The sequence below is a fragment of the Mustela lutreola genome, chromosome 10 (assembly GCF_030435805.1).
Source record: "Mustela lutreola isolate mMusLut2 chromosome 10, mMusLut2.pri, whole genome shotgun sequence".
NCBI classification, from domain to species: domain Eukaryota; kingdom Metazoa; phylum Chordata; class Mammalia; order Carnivora; family Mustelidae; genus Mustela; species Mustela lutreola.
The window spans coordinates 1230679-1255597 of NC_081299.1; the positions used below are offsets into that span (position 1 = coordinate 1230679).

General features: G+C 65.5%; 1 protein-coding gene across 1 annotated transcript in view; it reads left to right on the forward strand.

Annotated features, from left to right (window-relative positions):
• PLCH2 (phospholipase C eta 2) overlaps positions 1–24919 on the forward strand; it is a 64731-nt gene that overhangs the window by 31884 nt on the left and 7928 nt on the right. Inside the window, exons 3-15 of the mRNA XM_059135814.1 lie at positions 8927–9073; positions 11066–11334; positions 11496–11624; positions 14646–14816; positions 17018–17111; positions 17307–17510; positions 17797–17917; positions 19438–19609; positions 19982–20089; positions 21215–21373; positions 23804–23890; positions 24295–24377; positions 24813–24910. Coding sequence (XP_058991797.1) covers positions 8927–9073; positions 11066–11334; positions 11496–11624; positions 14646–14816; positions 17018–17111; positions 17307–17510; positions 17797–17917; positions 19438–19609; positions 19982–20089; positions 21215–21373; positions 23804–23890; positions 24295–24377; positions 24813–24910 — 1842 coding nt within the window. The remainder of the gene's footprint in view (positions 1–8926; positions 9074–11065; positions 11335–11495; positions 11625–14645; positions 14817–17017; positions 17112–17306; positions 17511–17796; positions 17918–19437; positions 19610–19981; positions 20090–21214; positions 21374–23803; positions 23891–24294; positions 24378–24812; positions 24911–24919) is intronic.

Genomic DNA, 24919 nt, shown 5'->3' on the forward strand with positions numbered 1-24919 from the left:
CAGGCCCTGTCCTCTGTCCTTGTGGGGACCAGATGGGGCAGGGCTTCTCGGGGCCAGCTGTCAGTCCGCCCCAGGGCAGCACTTGCTCCGGGCCAGGAGTGGGGAGAAGCAGAGAGGGAGGGGGTCAGAGCCACAGCTGTAGCCAGAGTGACCCCAGGCAGGTGCAGAGGGACTTCCTGATTAAGGACTGAGAACCAAAGGGCAGTCCAGTTTGCCTTCTGGATGGCTGGCTGGGTCCCTGTTGTTCTGGACCCAGTGTGTCCTGCCCTGTGATTGGTGTGGACATAGGGGAGGGACTGCATGGCCCTGGACAGCATGTGTGGGAGCAGGGACATCACTGCTGGCTGGACTGAGGGCACATCTCCTGCAGGGTCCTTCAGGGAGCTGTGTGGCCACAGGCAAGGCACCAGCCCTCTCTGAGTCTCTTGTGCAAGAGAGGGACAGTATGGAGGTGCCTTCGTAGGGTGGCTGTGGGCAGAGTATGTCCAGTCTGTGTGGAGGCTTCGGGAATGCCTGTCCCCACCACACCCCCCCTCCCTCCCTGAGATGCCTTCTGTGAATGGAGGACAGGATGGCAGGTGGAGATGGGGCTGTGTGCTTGGGTCAATCATAGGTGCACCCACCCGATGACCGCAGACCCCCATGCCAGTGTGGGGCAGGGCTTCCATGGTGGATGGTTCCTGGGGAGAGGCCGGCCCAGCACATTCCTGCCTACCTGAGCTGTAGAGAGTTCTGTGGAATCAGCACCCGGCCTTGGTCAGAACCCCGGGGTGCAGGATGCCTGCCTGCTAGCAGGGTTGGGACTGGCCACTCCCAGGGCCCAGGGGGCCGGATACACTCAGGGTGCAGCCAGCAAGGGAAGGGCCTTGGTCTTGTGGGGGTAGTAGGGCGGCAGCCGCAGGAGCAGATGTGAGCCCACCCTTCGTGCCCCCTGTCTGGGAGGGGGAGACGTGTGGCATGGCCGTGGTCTGTTGGGGTGAGTGTGCTGCCCGCCCCCCCCCCCCCCGGAGAGAACAGTCTCAAATGAACAGCTGAGGACAGAGCAGATGGGCGGGAGTCTTGGGTCCGGCCCTCCATCTGTCCAGCTAATGAGCTGGGGGCGTGGTTTCCTCGCTCCTGGCACCTTCTCCTGGAAAGCCAGTGGATGGGCCCTGTGGGGAGGCGCCCCTCTCCTGGGGCAGGGGTCTGTGAGGGGGGTGCAGAGGGCCCTCTTGGGTGCAGAGGCCAGCTTCACGCTCCGTGAGGGCTCTCGGGGGTAGAGGCATCAAGAAGGGATGAGTAATCAGAAGTATCTTTTCCTTCCTGGGACTTTGCCTCCAGCAGACGTGGGCTTCTCTGCCGGCTGGATGGACTTCCTGTGTGGGAAAGGCCAGTGGGCGCGCGCCCCTCGGGCAGGGAGACAGACACCCTTTCCAGGACAGGATGTATTTTTTCTGGCTCTTGGAGAGCTGGAGGGGAAGGAAGCTTCCCACTGGGCAGACTCCAGTGGGCCTCCGAACCAGCCAGGGGCAGCCCTGTAGGACCCTAGGATGGGGCTTCGCGCGCCTGACAGTCAATTATAGAGAGAAGGAAGCCGCTGTGAGTCCACGTGAGTCCTGGTGGTCTTGGTGCACACGGACCGGAAGTCACCCTGGCCCAGGCAGGCCCCAGTCAGCAGAGCCGCTGACCTCTGGAGACTCCCCTCTGGTTCAAGCCCTGGGTGGACCTGCCCGGAGGGCGGTTGCAGGTGGCCCTGGCTGAGCTCTCTCCCAGGTCCATGGTGGGCATGTTGGGGAGCAGGGCCAAGGGGAGTCAGGATGACGCTCAGGGAGGGTACCACCTGGCTCCGCAGCGGCCCGGGTCCAGCTCACGCAGGGGAGCGGGCTAGGGGTCCTGCACAAGATAGGGGGGACTGTAGGAAGTCACGTTGGGAGAGCCCGGCTGTTTCCGGACAGTCCTCAAGGTGCCTGAGGCCCCCGGGCTGTCGAGGAAGCCGCCCTGGCCAGGAGGAGCCACCGGGCCAGGGGAGGAGTCCACAGGCTCAGCCTTCTCCTGTTTCCTGTCGGCTCCCGTGGCTCCGTGCCTGCTTCTCCGGCGGCCGTCCAGCCCCGCCAGCTGCCGCCTGCCTCCCGCGCAGGCCCAGGTGGGTGTGGGGTGGGGATGGGGCCTGCTGGCCATGCGGGGTGGGGGGGACCCCTCCCTCAACCTGCAGGAGTTTCCTCTCTTCCCAGCAGGTGGGCCCAGTTCCATCTGGTGACTTTTCAGGAACATGCCCCCACCCCCAGAGCCGCTGCAAGGCTGTCTCTCCCTCCCTGGTCACCGCCGGGGGCTCCCCGGGGCGATCCCTCACACAAAGCCCACAAAGCTGGGTGCCTGCCTCCGGGGAGCCCTGGCTGAGGGGGGTGTGTATGGCCAGATGCCCCCTCCCAGCCCCTGGCCAGGTCAGTGCACAGGCGCTGAGGGCTGGGGCCGGGGAGCACACAGCCCGGGCACCTGGGAAGGCAGGCCGCTGTGGAGTGGCTATTTATAGAGTCCCCTCCACACACGACTCTTCCACGTGATTAAGGCCACCACTGCAGCTGAGCTGGGGGCTGCCGAGACGGGAGGGGGCAGGACTCTGAGAAGGACCCTCTGTGAGGCTGGTGTGAGCTGGTCCTGGGCTCTGCTGGCAGGCAGAGGAAAGCGGGATGTTGGGACCCCATGTGCTGAAGACCCCAAGTCCCCACGGTCTCGGCAGCCTCGGTGACAGTGTGGCGGTGCAGTGCGTGGCCAGGGGCTTCTCTAGTGGGAGGGCGCTGGGCACCGGACTCTGTCTCGTCCACTGTGCCCACGGCTGCGGGAGCCCGGGCCATCTGTGGACTGCTCGTCCATCACTCAGGAAGTTCCCGCTGGCCTTCCCTCAGGCCTGGTCCCCGGAGGAGCGCATGTCACCAGCTAGGAAGGGGCCATGCGGCTGCTCTCCCTGCCTGAAAGCATGAGCTTCCAGGGCCCTCTGAGGGCAGAAGGCCCAGGCCTGGGGCTGGTCAGTCGGTGTGGTGGAGAGGGCACTGGGGCCGTTGGAGCACATCCCCCGCACACCCCCCCCACCGCCTGCACACTTGCTGCCCTGGCTCCCCGGGGTCTGCGTCCCTGGGCTGGAGAAGGTGGGGTCGGCCAGAAGCTGTCCAAAGGGGCAGAGCAACTTGGGGACAGTCTGCCCCCAGGACTCCCTCTGGCCCTCCTCGCTTCTGAGCTTGGTGATGCTGTGGGTCAGCCCCCCCCCCCCCCAAGCTCTCAGGCTCCTGCGGGAAGGCCGAGTGCCTGCCCCACGGGGAGGGTGCTGCCGGAGGAGGGAAAAAAGGCACTTCGTGGTGGGGGTGGGTGGTGTCTGGCATGGACCTCCCCCTCTGCTTCGCCGCCGCCCCCACCCCGAGCCCTCCTCCAGGCTTGTCTGGGACCCACCCAGGGCCTTGCCAGCCCGGCTGACTGTCCCCCAGGGCCCCCGGGGCTGGCACTGACTCCGTGGCCCTGGGCCCTGGGCACTGGCATCCTGGAGTCCTGCCGGGGGGGAGGGGGGCTTGAGGGAGCCGACGCCCGGTCCCTGATAAAATAAAAATAGTCGGGAGGAGGCGCCCAGACGCGCAGGGGGAGGGGGCACGAGCTGCTCCTCAGACGTTTAAATAATCCCCACCATATGTGTGTGGGCCTGTCAGGAGGCCTGTGTGGGACAGGAGGCCTCCCTCCTGTCAGGCGCTGGCCGGCGCTGGGGCCGGTCCCCGTGGGTGCTCGCGGGCGCCGGGCGCGGCGCTGGGGCCGGTCCCCGTGGGTGCTCGCGGGCGCCGGGCGCGGCGCTGGGGCCGGTCCCCGTGGGTGCTCGCGGGCGCCGGGCGCGGCGCTGGGGCCCGGGGACCCCTTCCTCTCCCCTCCCCGCGCAAGGTTGGGCCCCTCCTGCAGGTGGAGATGCCCCTGCAGAGAGCAGACGTGTGGCTCAAGGTGCCCGATGGGGGCTGAGGACCCCACGGAGGGCGTGGCTGCTCGGCCGGGGGGTGGTGGCCGGCCGCGGGGGCTCAGGGAGGTGGGAGGCGTGCGCCCCACGCCCCGGCCCCTGGGAGTGTTTGCTCGAGGTGGGGGCGAGCAAGGCCTGGGCCCGTGCCTGTCCGAAGCACCTCCCCCGTCCGCCTGTGTGCGTGCTCGCCCCGGAGGACTCCAAGACGGGGTCAGCGTCTGAGATTCCAGCCAAGCCAGTGGTGTCCCACCTCAGCCGGGGACCTCTTCCCTTGGAGCAGCTGCAGCCAGGGTCCTGTGGCCACTGGAGGAAGAGAGGAGGGAAGGGCTGAGGGATCTGCTGCCAGATAGGGAGACGGAGGCACGGAGACAGGGGCCGCCCTCAGAGTCCGCTTCCCGGCGACTGCCCAGGGTGGGCGTCCGGGTCAGCGGTTCAGCCACGGGCCCCTGTGGCCTTGAGTATCACGGTGGTCTGGAGGCCCCTGGGGAGGGGGCTCTGCCTGTGCCTCCATCTGGGCTGGGCACACCCTGCACCAGCCTCCACAAGGACTACCACTGCAGGGGCCAGCTCTGCCCGGTGGTGGCCAAGCCCGAGAAGGCTGCGTGGCCGTGCTAGGTGCTGGCTCCTGTTACCACCCCCAGGGCTGGCTTGGGGTTCTTGGCACTGGGGGCCCAGCTGCCCACTTTTGAGGGTCTGATTGGGGCCTGACCCAGATAACACCAGGACAGAGCAGGACAGGACAGGGTGGTCCTGCCCCAGAGGGCCCTGGGGGGTTGAGGGCATGCAGACCAGCGTGTGTGGTCTTATCAGGCAGCCGTGTGGGTCCCGAAGGGAACGGCTGAGCTTCAGGACTGAGAACCCAAGCAGAGGTGTGTGGGGCGCGCCTGAGGAGGAAAGGGCATGAGGGAGCCCTGCTGCCCCTTCCTGGCCAGGGCTGCTGGCCCCCAGCTGCCCCCTCTGCCCGGCTTGTGCGCTGGCTCGAGGGCCCAGAGGCCACACCTGCTGGCCCTGCAGGGGCTGGCGACTGGGACAAGCCCGGCATGGACCGAGGCTGGGGTCAGGGCTCTTGGGGCAGCTGGTGCTCGCAGGGGCAGGCGGGGTGGGAGCCGGGCCAAGTGCTGGGTGAAGAGGGAGTCCATCCTGGGCCCCGCTGTGGCCTCCTTGTCAGGGTGGGCTGGGCTCTTGTCCCCCTGGGTGTGGGCCCGGGTGTGGAGACTAGGGACACCCTGTCTCTATGGCCCCATTGATAGAAGAGCAAGGGGAGGCCTTCGGTGTCTGTTCCCAGGGGTTTTCTCAGGGGACCCTGAGGGAGCAGGTGGGGACTGGCTCAGGGGCCATATGTAGACTTGGGGGCTGGTGTGGCCCTCCACCCTGTGCTTGGTTCTCCTGGGTGCTGCTGTCCCTTCCCTTTGAGAGCAAGTGCTCAGCTCTTGTTGAGGGGAGGGTGGAAAGGAGGCTCCTTGCTCCTGGTTAGGGGACGGGTCCTCACGGTTCGGGGCCCGTCTTGGGTTCAAGCCCAGCCTGGCAGTCACTGGGGTCCTGGCCTTTGCACGTATCCAGCGTGCTCAGCTGCACTGTGGGGTAACGGGCACCCCCAGAACCGGGAACTCCCCCACAGTGTCCTATGGCCCCGGAGGACCCCGGCTCTGCGTCCATCGCCTCACGGACTCTCAGAGTGGGCCTCCGGGTGCCAGGCGGCCTTCTCTGGCAGAGCCTTGCGTCAGGCTGGGTTAGCGGGACCTTCCTCTTGTTGGGCAGCGGAGGACCACGCCCTTGGGGGTGCTGAGGAGGACTTAGGGTGTCTGGGGTGCAGGGGCTGGACCCACTCAACCTGTGCCCCCAAGCGCACCCCTACTCGGGCAGATCAAGGTACCTGAGCTCCCCCGGCTGATGGCAAAAGACCACTGATCAGCTGGTGGCTGGGAGTGCGGGGCATGAGCTGGGATGACAGGTGCGGCTGGTCAGGGGCTGGAGGGCGGGGGGTGAGGAGGTGGGACACCCCCCCCCAGGGTGGGGCCAGGCATCGGGGAGGAGCAGGGGTAGCCTGGGTTTGAAGAGCTGCGGGCTCTGAGGCAGGAGGGAGCGGCCCGTGTTGGGGAGGGACAGCTGACGGAGGGGCAGTGACAAGCAGGTGGCGGGGGGCGCCGCCCCAGTCTGGGCCTTGTGTCAGGCCGGCAGATGGGCGGGCAGGTCTTCCCTGGGCTGGGTCCTTCTCCCCAAGGCCGGGTCTGCGTGAGGAGGCCCAGCACAGCCCAGCGCCTGGGTGGACTTCGTGGTGAGCGAGCGCGGGGCAGTGGGCTGCCGCAGCCCAGAGGGGTCAGGCCTTGGGGCTGGCCCTTGGGACCTGATGCTGCACACCCAGGGGCCTGGAGCTGGGTGAGGGCACGGGCGCGGGTGTGGGCGTGGAAGTGCTAGATCCAGGCCCGTGGACTCCGACCCTCCCTTCATGCCCAGGTCCGGATCAGTCCACAGAGGGCTGGGGGCTGGGGGCCAGGATACTGCTTCTCCTGCCCCATCTTACCCCCTGGGGACTGTGGGCACCCCTCAGCGTCTCTGGCAAGTGCAAGACGTGTGGGGTGGGGAGTAGGGTCCTCTCCTGGGGCTCAGGCCGGAACGGAGCGGGACAGCATGGGGCAGATGATGAGCAACGTGGGTGGTCCCACGAGGACGGTCACCCCAGGCCTGACAGCCGTGTTCTTCGGGTCCCCAGGGTGACCACCTCTGTCTTGGCTGTCACTGCTTGGCCAGGACATGGGGGCTGGTGACCTGGGCCCTCCTCGACACTGCCAGCTGCCTAGTGCCCTCCTGGTCTCCAGCTGGGAGTTCCCTTGGCCTAAATCCTCTGGCCAGCTGGGCTGGCCCCGGGCTGGATAAGCACAGGGGGTTGGGCGGAGGCTCGGCGGGGTGGGCAGAGGTGCAGCGGCTCCCCTGCCCTCAGACTCCAGGCGCTGCTTCTCTGGGGATCCTTTTGTGGCCCCGCGGGGTGGGCAGGCTGGCCTAGGGGCCCCGTTGGACTGTGGGGGACAGTTGGACCAATGCCAGAGGTGTCCGAGAGCAGCCCCAGGGGGCCTTGAAGGAAGGGCTGTCAGGAGGAGGAGGCAGAAGAGAGGAGCGGACCCGTGGGGCTTCCGTGCCCCCTGCCATTCCCTGACCTGCTGCTGAGGTGCGGGGGACGTGGGCCGTCTCGGGCCTCCAGGAGCCACCCTGGCTGTTGTCTTGGCATGTCGGTCCCCGGGCCGTCTGACCCCAGCCGGCCCCGGGGGAGTGGTGGCCTGCCTGGCGGAGGCCCTCCTCTGGGTCGGAGCGAGTGTGACTGTGTCCCCACCGTGGCCGCTTGGCCCACTAGGTAAGGGGGCAGCCCTGCTTGCCCAGCGAGCCCCACCCAGTCCCCCAGCCCCCGGGGTCAGGAGGGTGGGGGCCATTCCCGGGGGTGTGAGCTGTAGCCTCCTGCCCCTTGGGTCTCCCTCTGGTAGACGCCCGCAGCGCCCCACTCTGACCCCCCCCGCCCCGGGGCCTAGAGGCTGGCGGCCAAGCAGGCAGTGGGGAGGATGAGGGGTCGGGGCACGGAGGGCTGTGGGCAGGACCCTGGCTGGGCACTCAGGCAGCTCTGCGGCTTTTGCTGGAGGGGCGGACTCCCTGGCACTCGGGGCCCGTGCACCTTTAGCCCCAGTGGGGTAGAAGCCTCATGTGCAGGACACGAGCCGTCGGCGGGGCCAGGACACCCCTTAGTGATGTGAGACTCAGCCGTGTGTGCGTCGAGGCCTGCCCGGCTGTGACAGGAAGATTGCATATCTGTTCTGACAGGGCTGGCCCGTGGATGGCCCCATCTGGGCTCTGTGCCCCCCGGGTGTCTGCTCCAGCCGAAGGATGAGGCCTGGCCCAGGGGCTGCGTTCTAGAACCTGTTCTGGGCCTCTGGGCCTCCCAGCCCCCAGCCCTGCACCACCTGTGTCCCCACCTCCCCGTGTCCCCCGTGGAGCCTGGCCTCCCTGTGGGCTGTGTCCCACCACCCTGCAGTGCAGGGTCAGGGACTGGCTTCCTCCAGGGGGTCCTGCCCAACTTGGCTCCCTGGCGGGCGGTGCCTCCACAAGACGCCCGCCGAGGGTCCCTCACTCGGTGGTTCTCGGGGGGGTAATTCCTTGGTGCTTCAACAGATGGCAGCTTCCGGGCCTGGCTTTCTGTCAGTAGGTGTGAGGGGCCCAGGGGCCGGGGGCCGGGGGCAACAACTGACCCCACCCCTGGGCCTCTCTCCAGCCCCAGGGGGCTGCTGGCCTGGCCCGGAGACTCCGACCCCGGGGACCCAGGCTGCAGACAAGAGGCCAGGCAGACAGAGGAGGGGGACGAAGGGAGGGGCGCTGGGGGACGGGTTTGCGTTCTGGAGCTGAAGTCTGGTGCTGTCTTCCTGCCGCCAGTGCAAGACATGGCCTCACAGGGTCCCCTCTGGGCCCCCAGGGTTCGACTGCGCCGAGTCACCCCTGCCTCCTGGAGGAAGGCAGCTTTCCTAAAGGCCACAGGAAGGGGGTACAGGCTCTCAGGAGAAACCCCGGCCTGCCAGCTGCCCGCCAGGGACCTCCCTGTGCCCGGCACAGAGGCCACACTGCGTAGCAGCCCTGGAGAGGGCGTCGTTGACTTTGGGGCAGGTTGTGGTGTTGCTGGGGCCGGCAGAGGGTGAGCCAGCGGCCAGAGCAAGGGAAAGCAAAGCCGTGGCGGACCTGGGCCCCGCCTGGCACTGCACCCGGCCCAGGCGCATGAGGGGAGGCGGCGGCCGCCGGGCTGGGCAGCCCCAGTCTCTCCGGTGGGCTCCGTGGGCCTGGAGGTGGGCGTGTGGGTGGTCTCTGCACCCCCGAAGCTCGTGGGGGGCCCAGCACTCACAGCGCCCCTTCTGTCTCTGCGTCCTCCGTCTGTCTGCCACATCCGTGTGTCTCTGTGTCGTCTGTCTGTTGGCCACGTCCGCGGACGTCCAGTGGAAAGATGCATGAGCGCCATGCAGGCGGGAACCCAGATGGTCAAGCTCCGCGGCGGCTCCAAGGGCCTGGTCCGTTTCTACTTCCTGGACGAGCATCGCTCCTGCGTCCGCTGGAGGCCGTCGCGCAAACATGAGAAAGCCAAGAGTGAGCGGCGGCGCTGGCGGGGGTGGGGGGAGCGCGGGGTGGGGGGTGGCTGCGGGCAGCTGGGAGGGCAGCAAAGTCGGGGGCTCTGGGCCTGGCACAAGGGTCCAGTGGACGTGGAGCTTTGAGGGGACCATGGATGCCAGGTAGGGAGGGCTTGAAGCCCAGTGCCCTTCAGGGCCCTGGCCTTGTTCCTGCCTGGCAGAGCCCTCGAGGACTCTGGGGACCAGCTGCCCTTTCCTGGGTGGGATCTGGGATGGGCTGAGGGGCCAAAGGAGCGTCCGTGGAGCTGAGGGACAAGACCTTCCAGAAATACAGAGAGAGAGCCCCCAGCTGGGCACACCAAGGGCCGGGCGTCTGTGCCCGGGGCTAGCTCAAGCAGCCTGGGGCCAGGAGGGGTCCTGAGCTGGGAGGGTTTGTGCAGGGGAGGGGAGGGCATAGTTGATCTCTGAGCATGGCATGGCAGGAGCCAGGCCGAGAGGCAGGAAGGGACACGTTAGAGCCCGCACAGGCCAGGAGAGACCCAGGGGAGCCAGGGCCAGGCCTCAGCCCAGCAGTTGCCAAGGGCACTGTCACTGCCGTGGGGCCTGGGAGAGAGCCGGGCTGGGGAGGCCCCTGGAGGGCATCCTGGAGGGGAGGGCTGGCACTGCCCTCTGGGCCCGGAGGGGTGGACATGCAGTTCTCACCTGCGGCTCCTCCTTGAGCTGTTCCCTGCACTGGGTCTGAGCGCGAGGTGGGCAGTCAGCTCACAATAGACATCTTCGTGTCCAGCTGAGACAGAAGAAAACAGAGGTTGGAGAGAGAAGGGACCAGTAGATGGGGTCACAGAGGTCCTTCGAGGGCAGGGGTGACAGGGCAGAGACTGGCCAGGATTGGAGGGGAGGCCGAGTGCACTGTTTAGAGCTGTCTCTGGCCTTGGAAGGTCTCCAGGAGGGAGGAATGGGGGGCAGCTGTCTGTCACCCTCCCAGTCCAGGGGCTCAGAACCCCCCACCCCTGCCAGGCACAGGTATGCACCGAGGGAGCTGGAGAGGGAAGTAGGCAGCTCCCCCAGGTAGGTGGGCTCGGCCCACCTGGAGCTCAGGGAGTGGGAGCAGAAGACAGAGGCGCCCACCCCTCACTGTACTGATGGGGCTGCCCCACCGTCCGTGCCCTGGGCAGGATAACGCCCCCTGCCCCAGAAGGGCATAGCGCCCGCTGGGCAGAGCCAGAAATGGCCGGCAGTAACGGGAGGCAGTGAGAGCTGGATGGAGGGGACAGAGCTGGGGGGCTGGTCCCGGGTGCCTGGCTCCCGGAGGGGACCCTGGGCTGCCTGTGCCCTGCACACGCACCGTGAGGGGCCCTGCCCCACGTGCGGGAACAGCCTAGAGACGCCTTCTTGAGCTCAGCGGCTGGGCATCGGCTCAGCGTTCTTCAGGTCTTGCATGGAGGCTCTGGAGCTCCGGGGGCTGCGTCCAGTAAGGATATCTCTGAAGGCACCTGGGCTGGGGCACACAGAGCGGGACCCCGCTGTACCCCTGGTCCTACCACCTGCGGGGCCAGCGCTCACCAGGGGGGCAGCCCTGCATCAGGCTAGCATCCGGGCAGGGACACGAGCTGGCTGGACCTGGACAGAAGAAGGGGCTTGTCTGGGCTCCCTTGATCTGCAGCCTTGGGCTTGGGGCAGAGGCCACATGCCTGGGATTACTAATGCGAGGGAGGCAGCCCCCTCCCTCCGGGGGAGTGTGTGAACCTCTTTCACACCCGAAGGAAGTGGGGAGCAGACCTTACGGTCAGAGCAGAGTGGGGAGCGGTGGGCTCCCCAGCCTGAGCCCATCTGGCAGATGGCTCAGGCCTGCAGATCAGCTCCCCACCTGTACCCTGCTGTACCCCTTGAAATGTCCCTTCCCCGGCTGTCCCCAGCCTCGCCTCTCCTGCCCCTCTGTGCTGAGCCGGTGCAGCAGGTGGGGGCCCCGCGTGCTGGGCGGGCTGTGACCGGTGCCCCTGGCCCCCCGCAGTCTCCATCGACTCCATCCAGGAAGTGAGTGAGGGGCGGCAGTCTGAGGTCTTCCAGCGCTACCCTGATGGGGTTTTCGACCCCAACTGCTGCTTCAGCATCTACCACGGCAGCCACCGAGAGTCCCTGGACCTGGTGTCGCCCAGCGGGGACGAGGCACGCACCTGGGTCACCGGCCTGCGCTACCTCATGGCCGGCATCAGCGACGAAGACAGCCTGGCCCGCCGCCAGCGTACCAGGGACCAATATCCTTGGTCTGGGGAGGCAGGCGTCAGGGAAGGGTTAGCCTCCTGGGGGCGGTCACGCATCTGGGGAAGGGGAGCAGGGGAGGGGCGTTGGGGCTGGGGTCCTCCACTCCTCCCGGCCCGTGGCGGGGGCGGGGGCGCGGCTGGCCCTGCTGGGCTGTGTGGCTCCCTAACTCGGCCCCGAAGTGGCTGAAGCAGACGTTTGACGAGGCCGACAAGAACGGGGACGGGAGCCTGAGCATCGGCGAGGTCCTGCAGCTGCTGCACAAGCTGAACGTGAACCTGCCGCGGCAGAAGGTGAAGCAGATGTTCAAGGTGAGGTGGGGCTGGTGCAGGTGCGTCCCCGGGGAGCCGTCCCGCTGGAGCTGCAGGAAGTCCCGGCGGGGCCTGTGGGGGACGGGGGTGGGGACAGCTCGCGTTGGCGGAGCGAAGGCGGCTCAAACCTGGGGCACGGTGGCAGCCGCTCCTGGGGGCCCTCCCTCGCTAGGAGGCATTCAGGCCCAGTCAGGTCCCCAAGGGAAGCCACCCAAAGCGGGCTGCACCCCCTTTCCTCGTCCTCCCCCAGAGTGCCCGGCACTGGCCTGTCCTGCGGGCAGCAGCTCTGGGGCCCCGCTCAGGGCCGCCTCCTGGTTCAGTGGGCCCCGCGTTAGGAGTTCGGAAAATGCCTCTCGGCGGAGACGCAGGCTTTACTGTCCGTAGTTAGTTTCTCTCCTTCCGACCCCTGGCTGGTATGTTGTGGAGTAAGGTGGCATCGGTGGGTCCCTGCTTTGTGGGGTCGAAGGGCAGGCAAGCCCAGCTCCTAGGATGCAGCCTGGAAAGATGATTTTCCGTCTCTCGGTCCCTCTGGCTCTGTATCTCTCGTGCACACAGAGCCAACCGCTGCACTGGGCACAGCCTCTGGGCTTCCCCTGGGCTCTCACGACAGACAGGTGCTGGCGCTGGGCGGAGCGAGGTGGGCGTGAAGGAAGGGGCGAGTGGCTGCCGGCCAAGGACTAGGGGGTTCCCAGGGCCCCCCCGGGAGCCCCCAAGGGGACAGAGCCTGCCTGGGCAGTGAGGAGCTGGCAGATGGCTCAGGCCTGCAGATCAGCTCCCCACCTGTACCCTGCTGACGCTGCTTCTGGGGACCGCTCTGGGGCAAGAGGCTGTTCCAGAACAGTGAGGCTGTCAGGGGCTGGGCAATAGGCTGGCTTAGACCTTGGGGTCCAGCCTGTCCTCTGAGGCGCAAGGAGAGCAGCGCCCCCTCCCAGATGGGGCGCGAGTGTGCGCAGGCTCCCAGGACCTGAAGGTCACGCACAAAGTCCTGGCTTGAAGATGTGCCCAGGCTGGGAGCCCTGGGGAGCCCATGCCCACCCGGTCCTGTAGGGACACGGGGCCTCTCAGGCAGGCTTCAACACGGGATTCCCCACAGAGCCCTCTGACCCGCCCCTGGCTTGGCTGAGTCCAGGCTCTGACCAGATCCCCTCGAGGATGCCCAGAGCAGTGGGAGACCCTGCAGCCTGGAGCCTACGTGTGTGTGTGTGTGTGTGTGGTGGCGGCTCTGGGCTGGCCTAGAGCTGTGGACCCCAGAGCCTGTGCCCCTCCACCATGTCCACGGTAGTCCCCAAGTCCCCAGGCCTCCCCCAGTCCCCGTCCCCTGGCCATCTTCACGGCCTCCTTCCCAGTGCTCTGGAGCCCAGGACAGGAGCACTGACTTCCCAGCGGGCCAAGCAGCTCTGATCACTAGAGTCAATTTGGTTGCCAAGAAATTTCAAGATTATTTCCAATACCTGGAAGTGCCTGATCAAAGGAGAGATCTGTATAGGGCAAAGGGCGCCTTGAACATAGTTTCGTGAAGTCTGAGGCAACAGCAGTGTGGCTAGGCCCCGCGTGGCCCTCGGGTGCCCAGCAGAGTGGCTCCAGCCGGAGTGGGCCTTGGCCGGCCGGTGACTGGGCGGAAGGAGCAGCCCAAGGACTGGGGCTGAGGGGCTGTGCTTTGGAGTCTCATCCTCGGAACGTGTTTTCACTCGCCCCGAGGGCTCGCTGCGGGACGGAGGGCAGGCGGCCTCCCCAGCCTGGACTCCTGGTGGTACAACCCAGCAAAGAACCGGGTGGGAGGGCACATCACCCCGTGGACCGGACAGGGCGGTGGGCGTCCATGCACAGCTCCACCCACACCCCGGGACGGCCGCCCACCTGGCCGTCCTGCCGGCTCTCAGACCCAGGGCTGCCCTCCAACACAGCTGCAGACACACATGGTCTTCGGTCCTGTCCCAGCCGTGGCATGGGTGCTGGCGTCCTGGGCTGAGGCTCAGGGGCCCTGCTGTGTGCCCATCACGGCGCCCCTCTAGGAGCAGGCGTTAGAGATCTGCCCCCCCCAAGAGGAGTACTCTCCCTGGGCATGGGGACGTGGGGGTGTCTGTGGTCCCTGGTTCCCTGGTGACGCTCCCGGTTCAGAGAGGGCCTCAGGGACCTGCCGCCCACGCCCCACCCCCGTCACCCCAGGTTGTGTCCGTAGACCAGGAAAGACTGTCCAGACAGGAGGCAGGGCCGCGAGCACTGCTGTCCGTGGTGCTGACCCCACGCCCGTCCCCGCTGTGCCCTCAGCCTCCGGGGTTCCTGCTCACACCCAGAGCACTGCGGGCTGGAGAGGCACCTGCTGCGGGGCCTTTCTGATCCATTCCCAGGGATCGCCATGGCCCCGGGGCTCCTCAGGATCCTCTGGGCAGCCCAGCCTGCCGTTGCCCGGTCCCTTGTCCTCTGGGTCTGTCCCGGCTCTGACGTTTGGTGTTCCCAGGGTCTGATGCTTCAGGGGTTGCTCCCTGAGGGGTGGGTTCATGAAGGAGTCTGTGGTCTCACTGGCATCCAGCGGGCTCCTGCTGGTGTTGTGAGAGCTGCCCTGCTGGCAAGAGGGAGTCAGCTGCAAGGTGCTCTCTCCCTGCTGTGCAGACGGAAGGCAGGGCACTCGGTACACCCTGCGGCCTTAAGCTCTTCTAGCCACTGGGCACCCTGGTACCATCACAGGCTTAGAGCCTGGGGTGGGCATTAACTCCAGAGCGGCCTATTAGCTGCCACATAGAGGTGTCAGCTTTAACGTGGGATGCTGACCCCCAGATTGGAGTTTTGATTCCAGTGTGGAGTGTTGGTTCTCAGTGTGGGGTGGCTGTGCCAGGTTTAGGTGTAAGTTGACCTTGAAGGTCTGGGACTAGGGGAGAGAAGGGTCAGATCTGTGTTAAAGGGTCACTCAGTGGCTTCTTGGTGGGAGAGTCGGGCAGGGGGAGCCCAGTGAATTCTCTGCTGCAAGGATCCCAGGCAGCTCTCAGGCTGGGACACTGGGGGACACAGATTTCTGGCATGCAGGAAGCAGACACAGATGACCACCAGGGGACGCTGGGCTTTGAGGAGTTCTGTGCCTTCTATAAGATGATGTCCACCCGCCGGGACCTCTACCTGCTCATGCTGACCTACAGTGACCACAAGGACCACCTGGACGTCACTGACCTCCAGCGCTTCCTGGAGGTGGAGCAGAAGGTGAGGGCCTGGGCAGCAGCCACAGGGTCCAAGCCTACATGGCCTCCCCTTGGGCTCCCAGGGCCCTTGAACTGGTTGAGTGTGGCTGAGAACCCTTCAGTGTGTGAGGATGGGTGCTAGCCTGGCATTCAGGGTTCCACTCCATGGACCTGCTTCGGTTCCCATCATGGGCCATGCCAGCCTCTTCGAGGTCCCATGGAGACCCTGAGGGACCCTGGGGAAGTTCCACGGCTTCTCCCCTGTGGGCTTCTGAGCAGCTCAGCCCTGACCACAGACACTCCGAGCTTCCTGAAGGGAGCCTGTGCCTCACCACAGCGCCTTTAGCGTGGAACTCCCCGTGGAACGGGGTTCCATGCTCTAGGCATCCCTCCTGTTCCCGTCATGGCTCTGGTTCCCCCCATGGCTCTGGTTCGCCCGTACCCCTGAGCTCCAGGCCCGCCGCTGCCACCATTCACCCATCTGTGCAGCAGATGCCTGGATGCCCTGGGAGTCCGAGGGGCGTGCACCCCTTTCTCCTGACTCTATGCCCCCCTGCCCATCCGAAGAGGCTGAGGGCTCCCTGGGCATAGCCCTGTAGATGGGGGGTGCAGTGGCCAGAGGCTCAGGGATGGGGGCGCCCTTGACCTTGGACCAGGCAGGAGCTGGCTGTTGCTTTCTGCGGTGGGCAGGACGCTGACACTCTGCAGTGGGAGAGGGGCAGGCCAGTGTCCCTGGGCCCTCTCTTTCTGAGGAAAGAGCGCTCCTTTGGCAGGGCTCAAACAGCTTGTGGCTCCCACCTCAGGGCCGGTGGGAGGCCACCTTGAGGATCAACTTGCAGACTTGAAACTTCCTGAAACCCTCAGGGACCTCATTTTGGGCAGAGAGTGGGAGGGAGTCAGACTCCAGGTTAAGGAAAATAGTTCTCGGCCACTGGGCTGGACCCAAAATTGGGCGGCTGGATCAGCAGGGACAGCTGAGAGAGCCAGGCTGGTCAACGTGGTGTTTGCACCAACAGCCCAAAAGTCCCGGGCAGGCATCGGCCGTACCTCGACCTGCAGGGCTGCCTCAAGCCCAGGACATCAGAGAGGGCTACAGCTGGGACAGTTCTCCCAGAACACCTCCCCTAACATGTACAGATTAATGCGTTCTGTTCTTGTGGCCGCACTGTTAGAAAAGCTCTGGGGTTGGACAGGAGAGACTTGCACCAGCCTCACGGTTCCTGATGTCCAGACCAACTCCAAACCCTAACCCTAACCCTAACCCTAGCCCTATCCCCTACCCCTAACCCTAACCTCCTCAGCCCAGCCACTGTGGGCAGCCCTGGGACGAAGCTGTGGGTTCTCTGTCACGGTGGCTGGTGTGCATGGGGGGAGGGTAGAGGTGAGAGTACGGTCCTGTCTGGGATGGGCAGTTCTGACTCATTATTCCCTGTCCTTCACCCTAAGCTTTCTAGAACATCTATCTGGGACAAAAACTGTCCACCAGGAAGGCCGTTTGAGCCCTCAGCCAGGCCTCTGGACTCTGGGCTCTGACCCCCGGTGCCCCCTTTCCCTTCTGTCACCAGTGACGCACCCACAGCTGCATTACTCGGGAATGGTGGGTCTGCATCTGGGACCTGGGGGCTCCAGGCCTGCTGCACCACAGGGCCCTGGGAGGTCACTTGGCCTCTGGCTCCTGGGGTCACTGATGTGCAGGGCTGTCTTGGGCTCATCTTTGTGGTGCAGCTTACCTGTGAGAGATGTGGGGAGGCAGCAGGAGGAGGCAGGGAGAGGAGGCTCCCTGCGCCCCTGGGTCCCTCCAAGGTTGGCCTGGGTCCTGGTTCCCCTGTACCTCCTCCCATACGGGGACTTCTGCCGGGACAGCCCTGGTCCATAGCTCTTGAGTTGCCTAGCCCGGTGGGGATGAGGGGTGGCCCAGCCGATGGAACCAAAGACCCTTCCCCGGCTTCAAGGATCTGAAGCCGTAGACAGTTCTTCTGAAGCCGTGTGACCCACCAGTAGTCCTCTGGCCACCGAGTCCCAAGTCTTGTGACACTGGGGGCAGCTAGCGTGCCCCCCAATCCAGGAAGCACATCACAGGGGCCTGAACCTCCCCCCGCCGTGGTTAGTCTTGATGTGATGATCAGAGGCAGGGGGGAGGCAGTGGGGGGGTGGTGGGTGCTGCCCGAGGCTACCCAGGCCAGTGACGGGCTAGCCTGGGCTTAAGCCCCTGCTCTGGCCTAGATGGCGGGTGTGACCCTTGAGAGCTGCCGGGACATCGTCCAGCAGTTCGAGCCCTGCCCGGAAAACAAGAGTAAGGGGGTGCTGGGCATCGACGGTGAGTGGGGGCGTGGCTGCGGGTTTGCTGTCCTGGCAGGCCCATGGGGGGTGCGGGCCGGCAATACGAGGGCGGGGCAGCTGGCCCGAGCGGGCAGCTCCCTGTCCTACGTGGCGCGGGGGTGGGTGGTGCTGAGATGAGCCTTGGGGCGGGATCGGCGTGCGGGGCTAAGCGCCCCCGGTGCCCCCGACGCAGGCTTCACCAACTATACTCGGAGTCCCGCCGGCGACATCTTCAACCCTGAGCACCACGGCGTGCACCAGGACATGACGCGGCCGCTGAGCCACTATTTCATCACCGCGTCCCACAACACCTACCTCGTGGGCGACCAGCTCCTGTCCCAGTCTCGGGTGGACATGTACGCCTGGGTCCTGCAGGCCGGCTGCCGCTGCGTGGAGGGTGCGTGCGAGGGGCTCTGGCTGCGGGCCTGGGCTGTGGACCGGCGTCTGCTCTTGGGGACACCGGTGCTGGCTCTGAGTGGCATGGCTGCCCTCCCCCCCCCGCGGGGGCTGGGACAGGCTCCTGCTGGTGTTGGCAGCTGAGCGGGAGGTCCCCACGTGGTGGGTCTGCCCGACCGAGGTCCCTGCACGGTGGGTCTGCCCAACCGAGGTCCCCGCACCGTGGGTCTGCCCGACCGAGGTCCCCGCACCGTGGGTTGGCCTGACCAAGGTCCGCCTGCCCACAGTGGACTGCTGGGACGGGCCCGACGGGGAGCCCATCGTGCACCACGGCTACACTCTGACCTCCAAGATCCTCTTCAAAGATGTCATCGAAACCATCAACAAATACGCTTTCGTCAAGAATGAGTGAGTGGCTGGGACTGGGGAAGGGGCCCCTAGCAGAGGGTGGGGGGAGGGGCCACAGGGCTCTTCCTGCCCCTCCCCACATCCTCTCTCAGGAGGCATGTTTGCAGAGGTCGCAGGACTGACTCTGGGGCTCTCGTTGAGGCTGAGGGTCAGGGAAGGCAGTGGAGCCGCAGGTCTGGGGAGAGGGAGGCTGGTGGGGGCAGTTGGTGACAGATGAGCTTTGGCTGGTGGGTCCCCTGTGCCCACAGTCCCTGTCGCACACACTTGCGGGCCCTGGGGTCAGCCTCCTCCAGCACTGGTAGCTCTGGCACTAATTAACCCCCAGAAGCTGCTCTATGTCCAAACTCAATTTGCCGTCACTCAGCTGTAGCTACAGACACCGTTGAGCAAAATCCAATTTAGTTTCTGGAAATAGAAGACCGCCTCCCCATACTCAGTCACCTTCAAGTCTTGGCTAAACAAGGCTCTCAGGCAAGGAGAGAACTAATTTGACGAGGGAGGGGCGGAGAAGCAAGATTGACTTAGGAAACAGAAATAGACGGGCCCCTCCCGAAGGAGCTTGCCCAAGCCCTGTGTGGGGCTGCCAGAAGGCAGTGGGAGTGCGGAGTGGCAGCCTGGGCCTAGAACTGAGGTGAGGGAGGCACGTCAGGGCAGCGGAGCTGGGACAGACAGGCGTTTGGGGCCGCTGAGAACCCAGGGTCTCAGCACCGGGCTTGCAAGCTCTGGGCGCCAGCATGATCTTTGCAGGCAGAGGGTTCTTCCCTAGCGCCTTGGACTTGAGGCTTCAGTCGCTAGCCTGACAAATGGGGAGATGAGTACTTTTGCCCCACGTCCTGTTTGCGATGCAGGACTTGTCTCTTACTCTGATTCATGCCCTCTAGGTCGGAGCCACCTCCGTTTTCTAAAAAGATCACGTTACCTATTGGCAAAAATCCAAGTAAAATGTGCACTTGGTTAAAAAGTGAATGAAACAGCTGAAGAGCATAATGAAAATTCCTAGTAGCGCTCCCTGTCCTGCACTGCGCGGTAACACCAATGCTCTGCCCTGTGGCGTGGGCCCAGCCGATGTCTCCTTTCTCATGGGAAGGAGTTGGGACCAGTGTTGGGACCCTGGCGCCGTTCGCAGGGCCGTGTCTGCGGTGTCCAGGCTAACCAGATTGTCTTTTCAGTCGGTTCACCGCTCCGCGTCGCACCTCCGTTGAGTCCATCATTTTTAAACCATGACTTGCTGACTTGCTTGAATGTGTCCCCTGGTTTTCCTGGAGTTTCTAATCGCCTTTGTTTTTACTTCCCGGGATAAGAACCGCAGGCCTTCTTCACTGTCCTAGCAACTTTCACACCCACTCGGTTGCTTTTCAAAGCCATCGAAGGGCCCCTTCCCACAGTGGCCGGCAGGTCTGTCTATCCGGGCTGCTGGGAAGATCTCTTCATTCACTGGTGCAGGTGACTTGAGGTCTTAGGCAGGTGGGGCCTGGCCCTCCCCTGGCTTCACTCTGTTCTTCCCACGTTGGGGCCCACAGGTACCCGGTGATCCTGTCCATTGAAAACCACTGCAGTGTCATCCAACAGAAGAAGATGGCCCGGTATCTGACTGATATCCTCGGGGACAAGCTGGACTTGTCATCCGTAAGCGGGGAGGACGCCACCGTGCTTCCCTCTCCGCAGATGCTCAAGGGCAAGATTCTGGTGAAGGTGAGCCCCTGCCTGCCCCTCCCTGGGCTGGCCTCCTACTGGGCCTCTGACCGCTGCTCTGGGGCCAGGTGAGAGACAGTTGCCCTGCTCTAGAGAGTACGGGGCTCCATGCTGAGGAGTCAGGGTGGGCCCTGCCCCCGACCTGGCCTCAGTCTCTCCCGTGCTGGGCTCGTAATCTAGGGACGTCCATGTGCACAGCCCAGCCTTTCCCTCCCGTGCTGCCACAGCAAGGGAGTGCTGGGCGGGCCTCTACCCCATGACCTGAAGTCCACGAGCTTACGAAGGGCTCCTTCCCTTTGCTGCTTCTTGGGTGGGTGCTGGCTTCCCGGCCCTTGCGGCAGGACGCCTCCCGTGGTCCCCGCCTCCCCGCAGGGCAAGAAGCTTCCTGCCGGCATCAGTGAGGACGCCGAGGAGGGCGAGGTGTCTGATGAAGACAGCGCGGACGAGATGGACGAGGACTGCAAACTCCTCAACGGGGACGTGAGTAGGGCTGGGAGGAAGGCGGGAGCTGCAGCCCCGACAGCAGGCTCCGAGCCTCGCTGGGAGGAGGCAGGTGGCTTGGGGGGGGGCGTACCTGGGTGGTGCGACGGTGCTTTGCACAGTGGCTAGACAGCGGCCTGTGCTCGGCTGGAGGGGGTGCCTTCCCCACCGGAGACTCGGCCCGAGCTGGCTAGTGGGCTTCCCGCTCTCTGCCCGGAGGCTCTGGGGCTGGGGGAGTCACACAGGGAGGCTGAGGAGTGCAAAAGGGCTCGGCCAGCGGGGCTGGAGGGGGCTCTGGGGGGCTCTGTAATTAGCTTCTTCTCTCCTCTGGGCGCTGTTCTAAGCTGCTGCTGTGAGGCAGGAAGGCGTTACTTCTCCCTGAGGGGCCATCAGATGGGAAAATAATTGAGCAGGAGCGTTCCCAGCCACGTAGGCTAATTGTTCTAGAAAAGCCTGAAGCAGCAGAATTCTTTCTGCTTTGGAGGTGGATGCAGATTTCTCTGGCCCCAGGTGACTGTGAACCCAGGTTGTCTAACGTCTACCTTGCGTGACTCCTGGGGCGCCCAGACGCACACGGCCCAGACCCTGCCCTGGAGGGGTTCCAGTGTGTCAGGGCTATAAGGGGGCGGGGGCTATTCTAGGCGGGGAGGAGCCCTGGAGGCTGCTAGCCGGCCATCCGTCCCTGCCCCCTGCCCACTCCTTGAGGTGTCTGGGAGCCAGGGGTGAGATCCCACATCCCCAGCTGCTTAGGGCTCCCACCGGCTGCACTGACCTCCTCCTGCAAGGACCACCCGCCTGATGCCTGGAAAGCTGTCTGCTGAGCTTTCTCGAGCAGCGTTGAGCATGCAGGTGTTCGAATCAGAGAGGTCTTCGTTTCGGGCCTGCTGGTCACGGTCCAGGGCCCCGGGCAAATGACACATCTGCCGTGTAGCCCTGCGGCGGGGCGGCGTGCGGATAAGCAAGGTTGTGTAGGAGCAGGTGTGCGGCTGGGGCGAGGGCCAGAAGCCGAGATGGGGCTCGGGCTCCCCAGCTCCAGCAAGCCCCTCCAGCAGGGACCTGGGGGCCGTCACCGCTGCTGCCGCAGGGCTGAGATGATGGCACGGGGTGGCCGTCTCGCTCTGGCAGGTCGCCACCAATCGGAAGCGTGTGGAAAACATTGCCAAGAAGAAACTAGACTCGTTAATGAAGGAGTCGAAGATTCGGGACTGTGAGGACCCAAATGACTTCACCGTGTCCACGCTGCCCCCGTCTGGAAAGCTTGGGCACAAGGCAGAGGGCAAAAAGGTGAGGGCCATGTACCCCACAAGGTCAGCCTGCGGCTGAGGGCACACCTGTGCACACCTGTGCGTACACCTCCCCCCACAGACCTATGCCAGGTTTCTGGGTGGGGAGGACTCAGAGCACCTTGGGCCCTGGTGGGTGAGCGGTGGGCAGTATGTCTGGTGTGGCAACGCGACGTGAAGTCCCTGCTTTCCCTCGACCAAGAAATGTCTGGGCATGCACCTGGGGAGTTGGGGACACAGGATGGCCATTTGGACCTGGGAAACTTACCTCTGTGTGATTTTCTGTGGGGGGGGGGGCGGGAGTCAGGGAGGGCTTCCTGGAGGAGGAGAAGGAAGAGGAAGAGCAGGAGAAGCTGCTTAGGCTGAGTGGCCAGGCATGGAGCTTGGAGGGGATCAGGGAACCACCCTGTCCCCAGCAGCACTAGGGCTTCCCCTGCTGGGACATGGGGAGGTGTGGGGCACAGAGCTCTCTGTGGGGGGTCTAAGCAGGGGGACGTCTGGGCAGTGGGGTCATGCATGTGTCCCCAACATACCTCTCTGTCCCCTTTGCTGGGAGGCCCGAAGTTGTGGCCCCCCCACCCCTTGGGAGGTCCTGTGTGGGAGAGGGCAGGCGGCTTGGGTGCCACCAGAGGAGCAAGGAAAGGACCCCAGTCAGGACCCCGGTCTTCAGTGCTGGGTGCAGCTCTAGTGGGGGCTGCGCTGGCCAAGGAGGGACTCAGCACCGCCTTCCCTGACATCTAGAGGGGCCGGGACTGGACCTTCTTGATCAGAGGGGACCGGCCAGGCTGGGTCCTGCCGTCTGTGCTCTGTCCAAGGCACAGAAACACTTTCTCCTGCTGTCCTGAGCGCTCCACCCCACCCTGCTGAGCTCTCTGGGGTCACTAGGCTGTGTCTGGGGGCAGGATTGGCCCAGGGCGGGCCCTCTGCTGCCCACAGCATCCCTGAGGGCGGTCGGAGCTAGGACCCGTGCTGGGACCCAGCCAAGCTCGGACATGAGGGCGCTGGGAGGGTGACAGCGGATTCTGGCTGAGGCTGCGCTGATCCTCCAGGACGCGGGGTGACGCGCGCCCCTCCTTGGCTGCACCCAGATTTAGAGCCGCGTGTGCGTGTTGTTTCAGACAGTGTTTGCAGAGCCGCGACGCATGTCGGCCTCCCCGGCTCCCAGCACAGCAGGCACACGGCCCCCCGTGCCTCTGCCAGCGGGCCGTGGAGCCATCAGTAAACTAGGAGGGAGATGGGCTGGCGTTGCTGGGGCCGGGGCAGAGAAAGAGAAACGCTTCTGAGAGCGACCGGACCCTAGCTGATGCTGAGCTCCTCTGCGGCCGCCGAGGCGCAGCTGTGGACTAGCAGTGCACGAGCAGGACAGGCCCAGGGTGGAGATGGGAGCGTCCTGACTCCCCACGGGCCCAGGCTTCTCCCCTGAGCCAGTGTGGGCAGCCCAGGGTAGCAGCTGGAGCTGGGGGGCAGCTGCCCAGCGTGCCGCGGACCACACACTCCTTTCCCGTGTGTGAGCCACAGGGGTGTTCAGGCCGAGGGGCAGGCACTCCGGGGGCTCTTGGGGGTCACTCCAGAGCATGAGGTCTTGTCCCCCGTGTCCCTGGGGTGGAACTGACCAGCATGCGCTCCCTGTCCCAATAGTGGGGTCCAGTGGGGTCCCCCTTGAGCTCCAGGGTCCACAACAGAGGGGGCCTTGCTCTCCTCCTGGCTGCGGCTGGTGGTCCAGGCCGGGGCACGCTTAGTGGGGAAGGTGCGTCCATGGGTGTGCAGACGTGTGACGTGCAGACAGGACCAGGCCTGGGGAGCCCCTCAGGCGGGGACACGGGAGGTACTCTGTAAGCAGCGGTGAGGAAGCCTCACGGTAGCCCTGAGGTGGACAAGAGCAGCTTCGGGGGGCGCAGACCGTGTTTGTCTCCTCCAGAAGCAGGACAGGACTCCAGAGCCGTGGGGAGCCTCACACGCACCTAACATGAGCACGTGCGGTCGAGGAAACTTCCAGACACACAAAGAGCGTTTCTCACACACTCACCCTCCGTGGGGAGAAAAGGCAGAACTGGGGACTGAATAGGTTTAGAGCAACATGTCCGGGGGGACTGAATAGGTTTAGAGCAACATGTCCGGGGGGACTGAATAGGTTTAGAGCAACATGTCCGGGGGGACTGAATAGGTTTAGAGCAACATGTCCGGGGGGACTGAATAGGTTTAGAGCAACATGTCCGCTGAGCCCTCCCCGCCCCTCTTGGAGCCTGGTCCCCGGCAGCGGCCTCGGCGCCCACCGGGTAGCGGCGGACCAGGCTTCCACAGGCCTGGGGCGGGGGGCAGCAGCCCCTCCTGCTCTTGCTCCCGCTCCCCCCGGCTTGTTCCGGGGGGGGACACCCGGAGCTCTGGGCCTGAGGCTGGGCTCCCCCTGCTGCCCCGTCTCCCTCTCCCCCAGGCAGAGGAGGACGTGGAGTCAGGGGAGGACGCCGGGGCTGGCCGACGGAACAACCGGATCCTTATGAGCGGCTTCTCCAAGCGCAAGGTCGGGCGGGGCTCCCAGGCGGGGGCACCTTGCTGGGACCCTCTGTGTTCCACCAGCCCACGGGCCCAGCTGTCCCTGCGCCAGCCAGCCGGGGCCTCCCCTCCAGCCCCCGGGGCCCCTGCCCGCCTCCCGGAACCCCCCCGGGTTGCTTGCTACGTGTCTGTCGGGGGCTGCCGGGGGCAGGTGCCTCGACGGCCCCCCCGGTGCATAGCAGCCAACGTCCCTGGCTCACTCAGGCCCGGGCCCAGGCCGCCCGGCATACTGCGGGGGACAGGCAGGCTCAGCCGGGCAGCCCTGGTACCAGGCCCCCCGACAATAGGCCTGCCTCCTGCCCCCTCCGGCCTGTGCAGGGCCATGGCTGGTCTGGGGGCTCCACCGGGCCTGACTCCACTCTCCCTCCATAGAAGAAGGCCAGCAAGCTGAAGAAAGTGGCCAGCGTGGAGGAGGGAGACGAGGACCTGGACTTCCAGGGCAGCCAGAGCCGGGGGTCAGTGCCCTGCCCCAGCCTGGACCCTGGACGGGTGGGGCAGGAAGTGCCGAGGCCCGTGTCCCTGAAACAGCGGACGCTGGACGCGCCGGCCCTGCTGTGGCCCCGTGAAGTCACAGTGGGCTGGGCGAGGGGGAGCCCAGCGTGTGGACCTCAGGGTCGTGGGGCCAGATGGGCCCACACGGACCCCTGCGCCTGCTCCCAGAGTCTGCTGTGTGGTTGGGTGGGCTTGGCGCCCGCACCTGTCCCTCCCCCGCGTCTCTCCTCGGGGTCCCTTGCCCGTCCCGGAACCCCCCCCGGGGCGTAGTAGGCGTTGGGTGCGCGTTCTATGTGGACCAGGGAGCCTGGCTCGGGAACCGTGCTGCCCAGGCTGCCCCGAGTCCGCAGGGGCGCCCGTGCTGGCGTCCTGACGGCTATCGCCTCTCCTCCATGCAGGGCGGCCCGGCAGAAAAAGACCATGAAGCTGTCCCGGGCCCTCTCAGACCTGGTGAAGTACACCAAGTCTGTGGGCATGCGCGACGTGGAGGCGGAGGGTGAGGGCC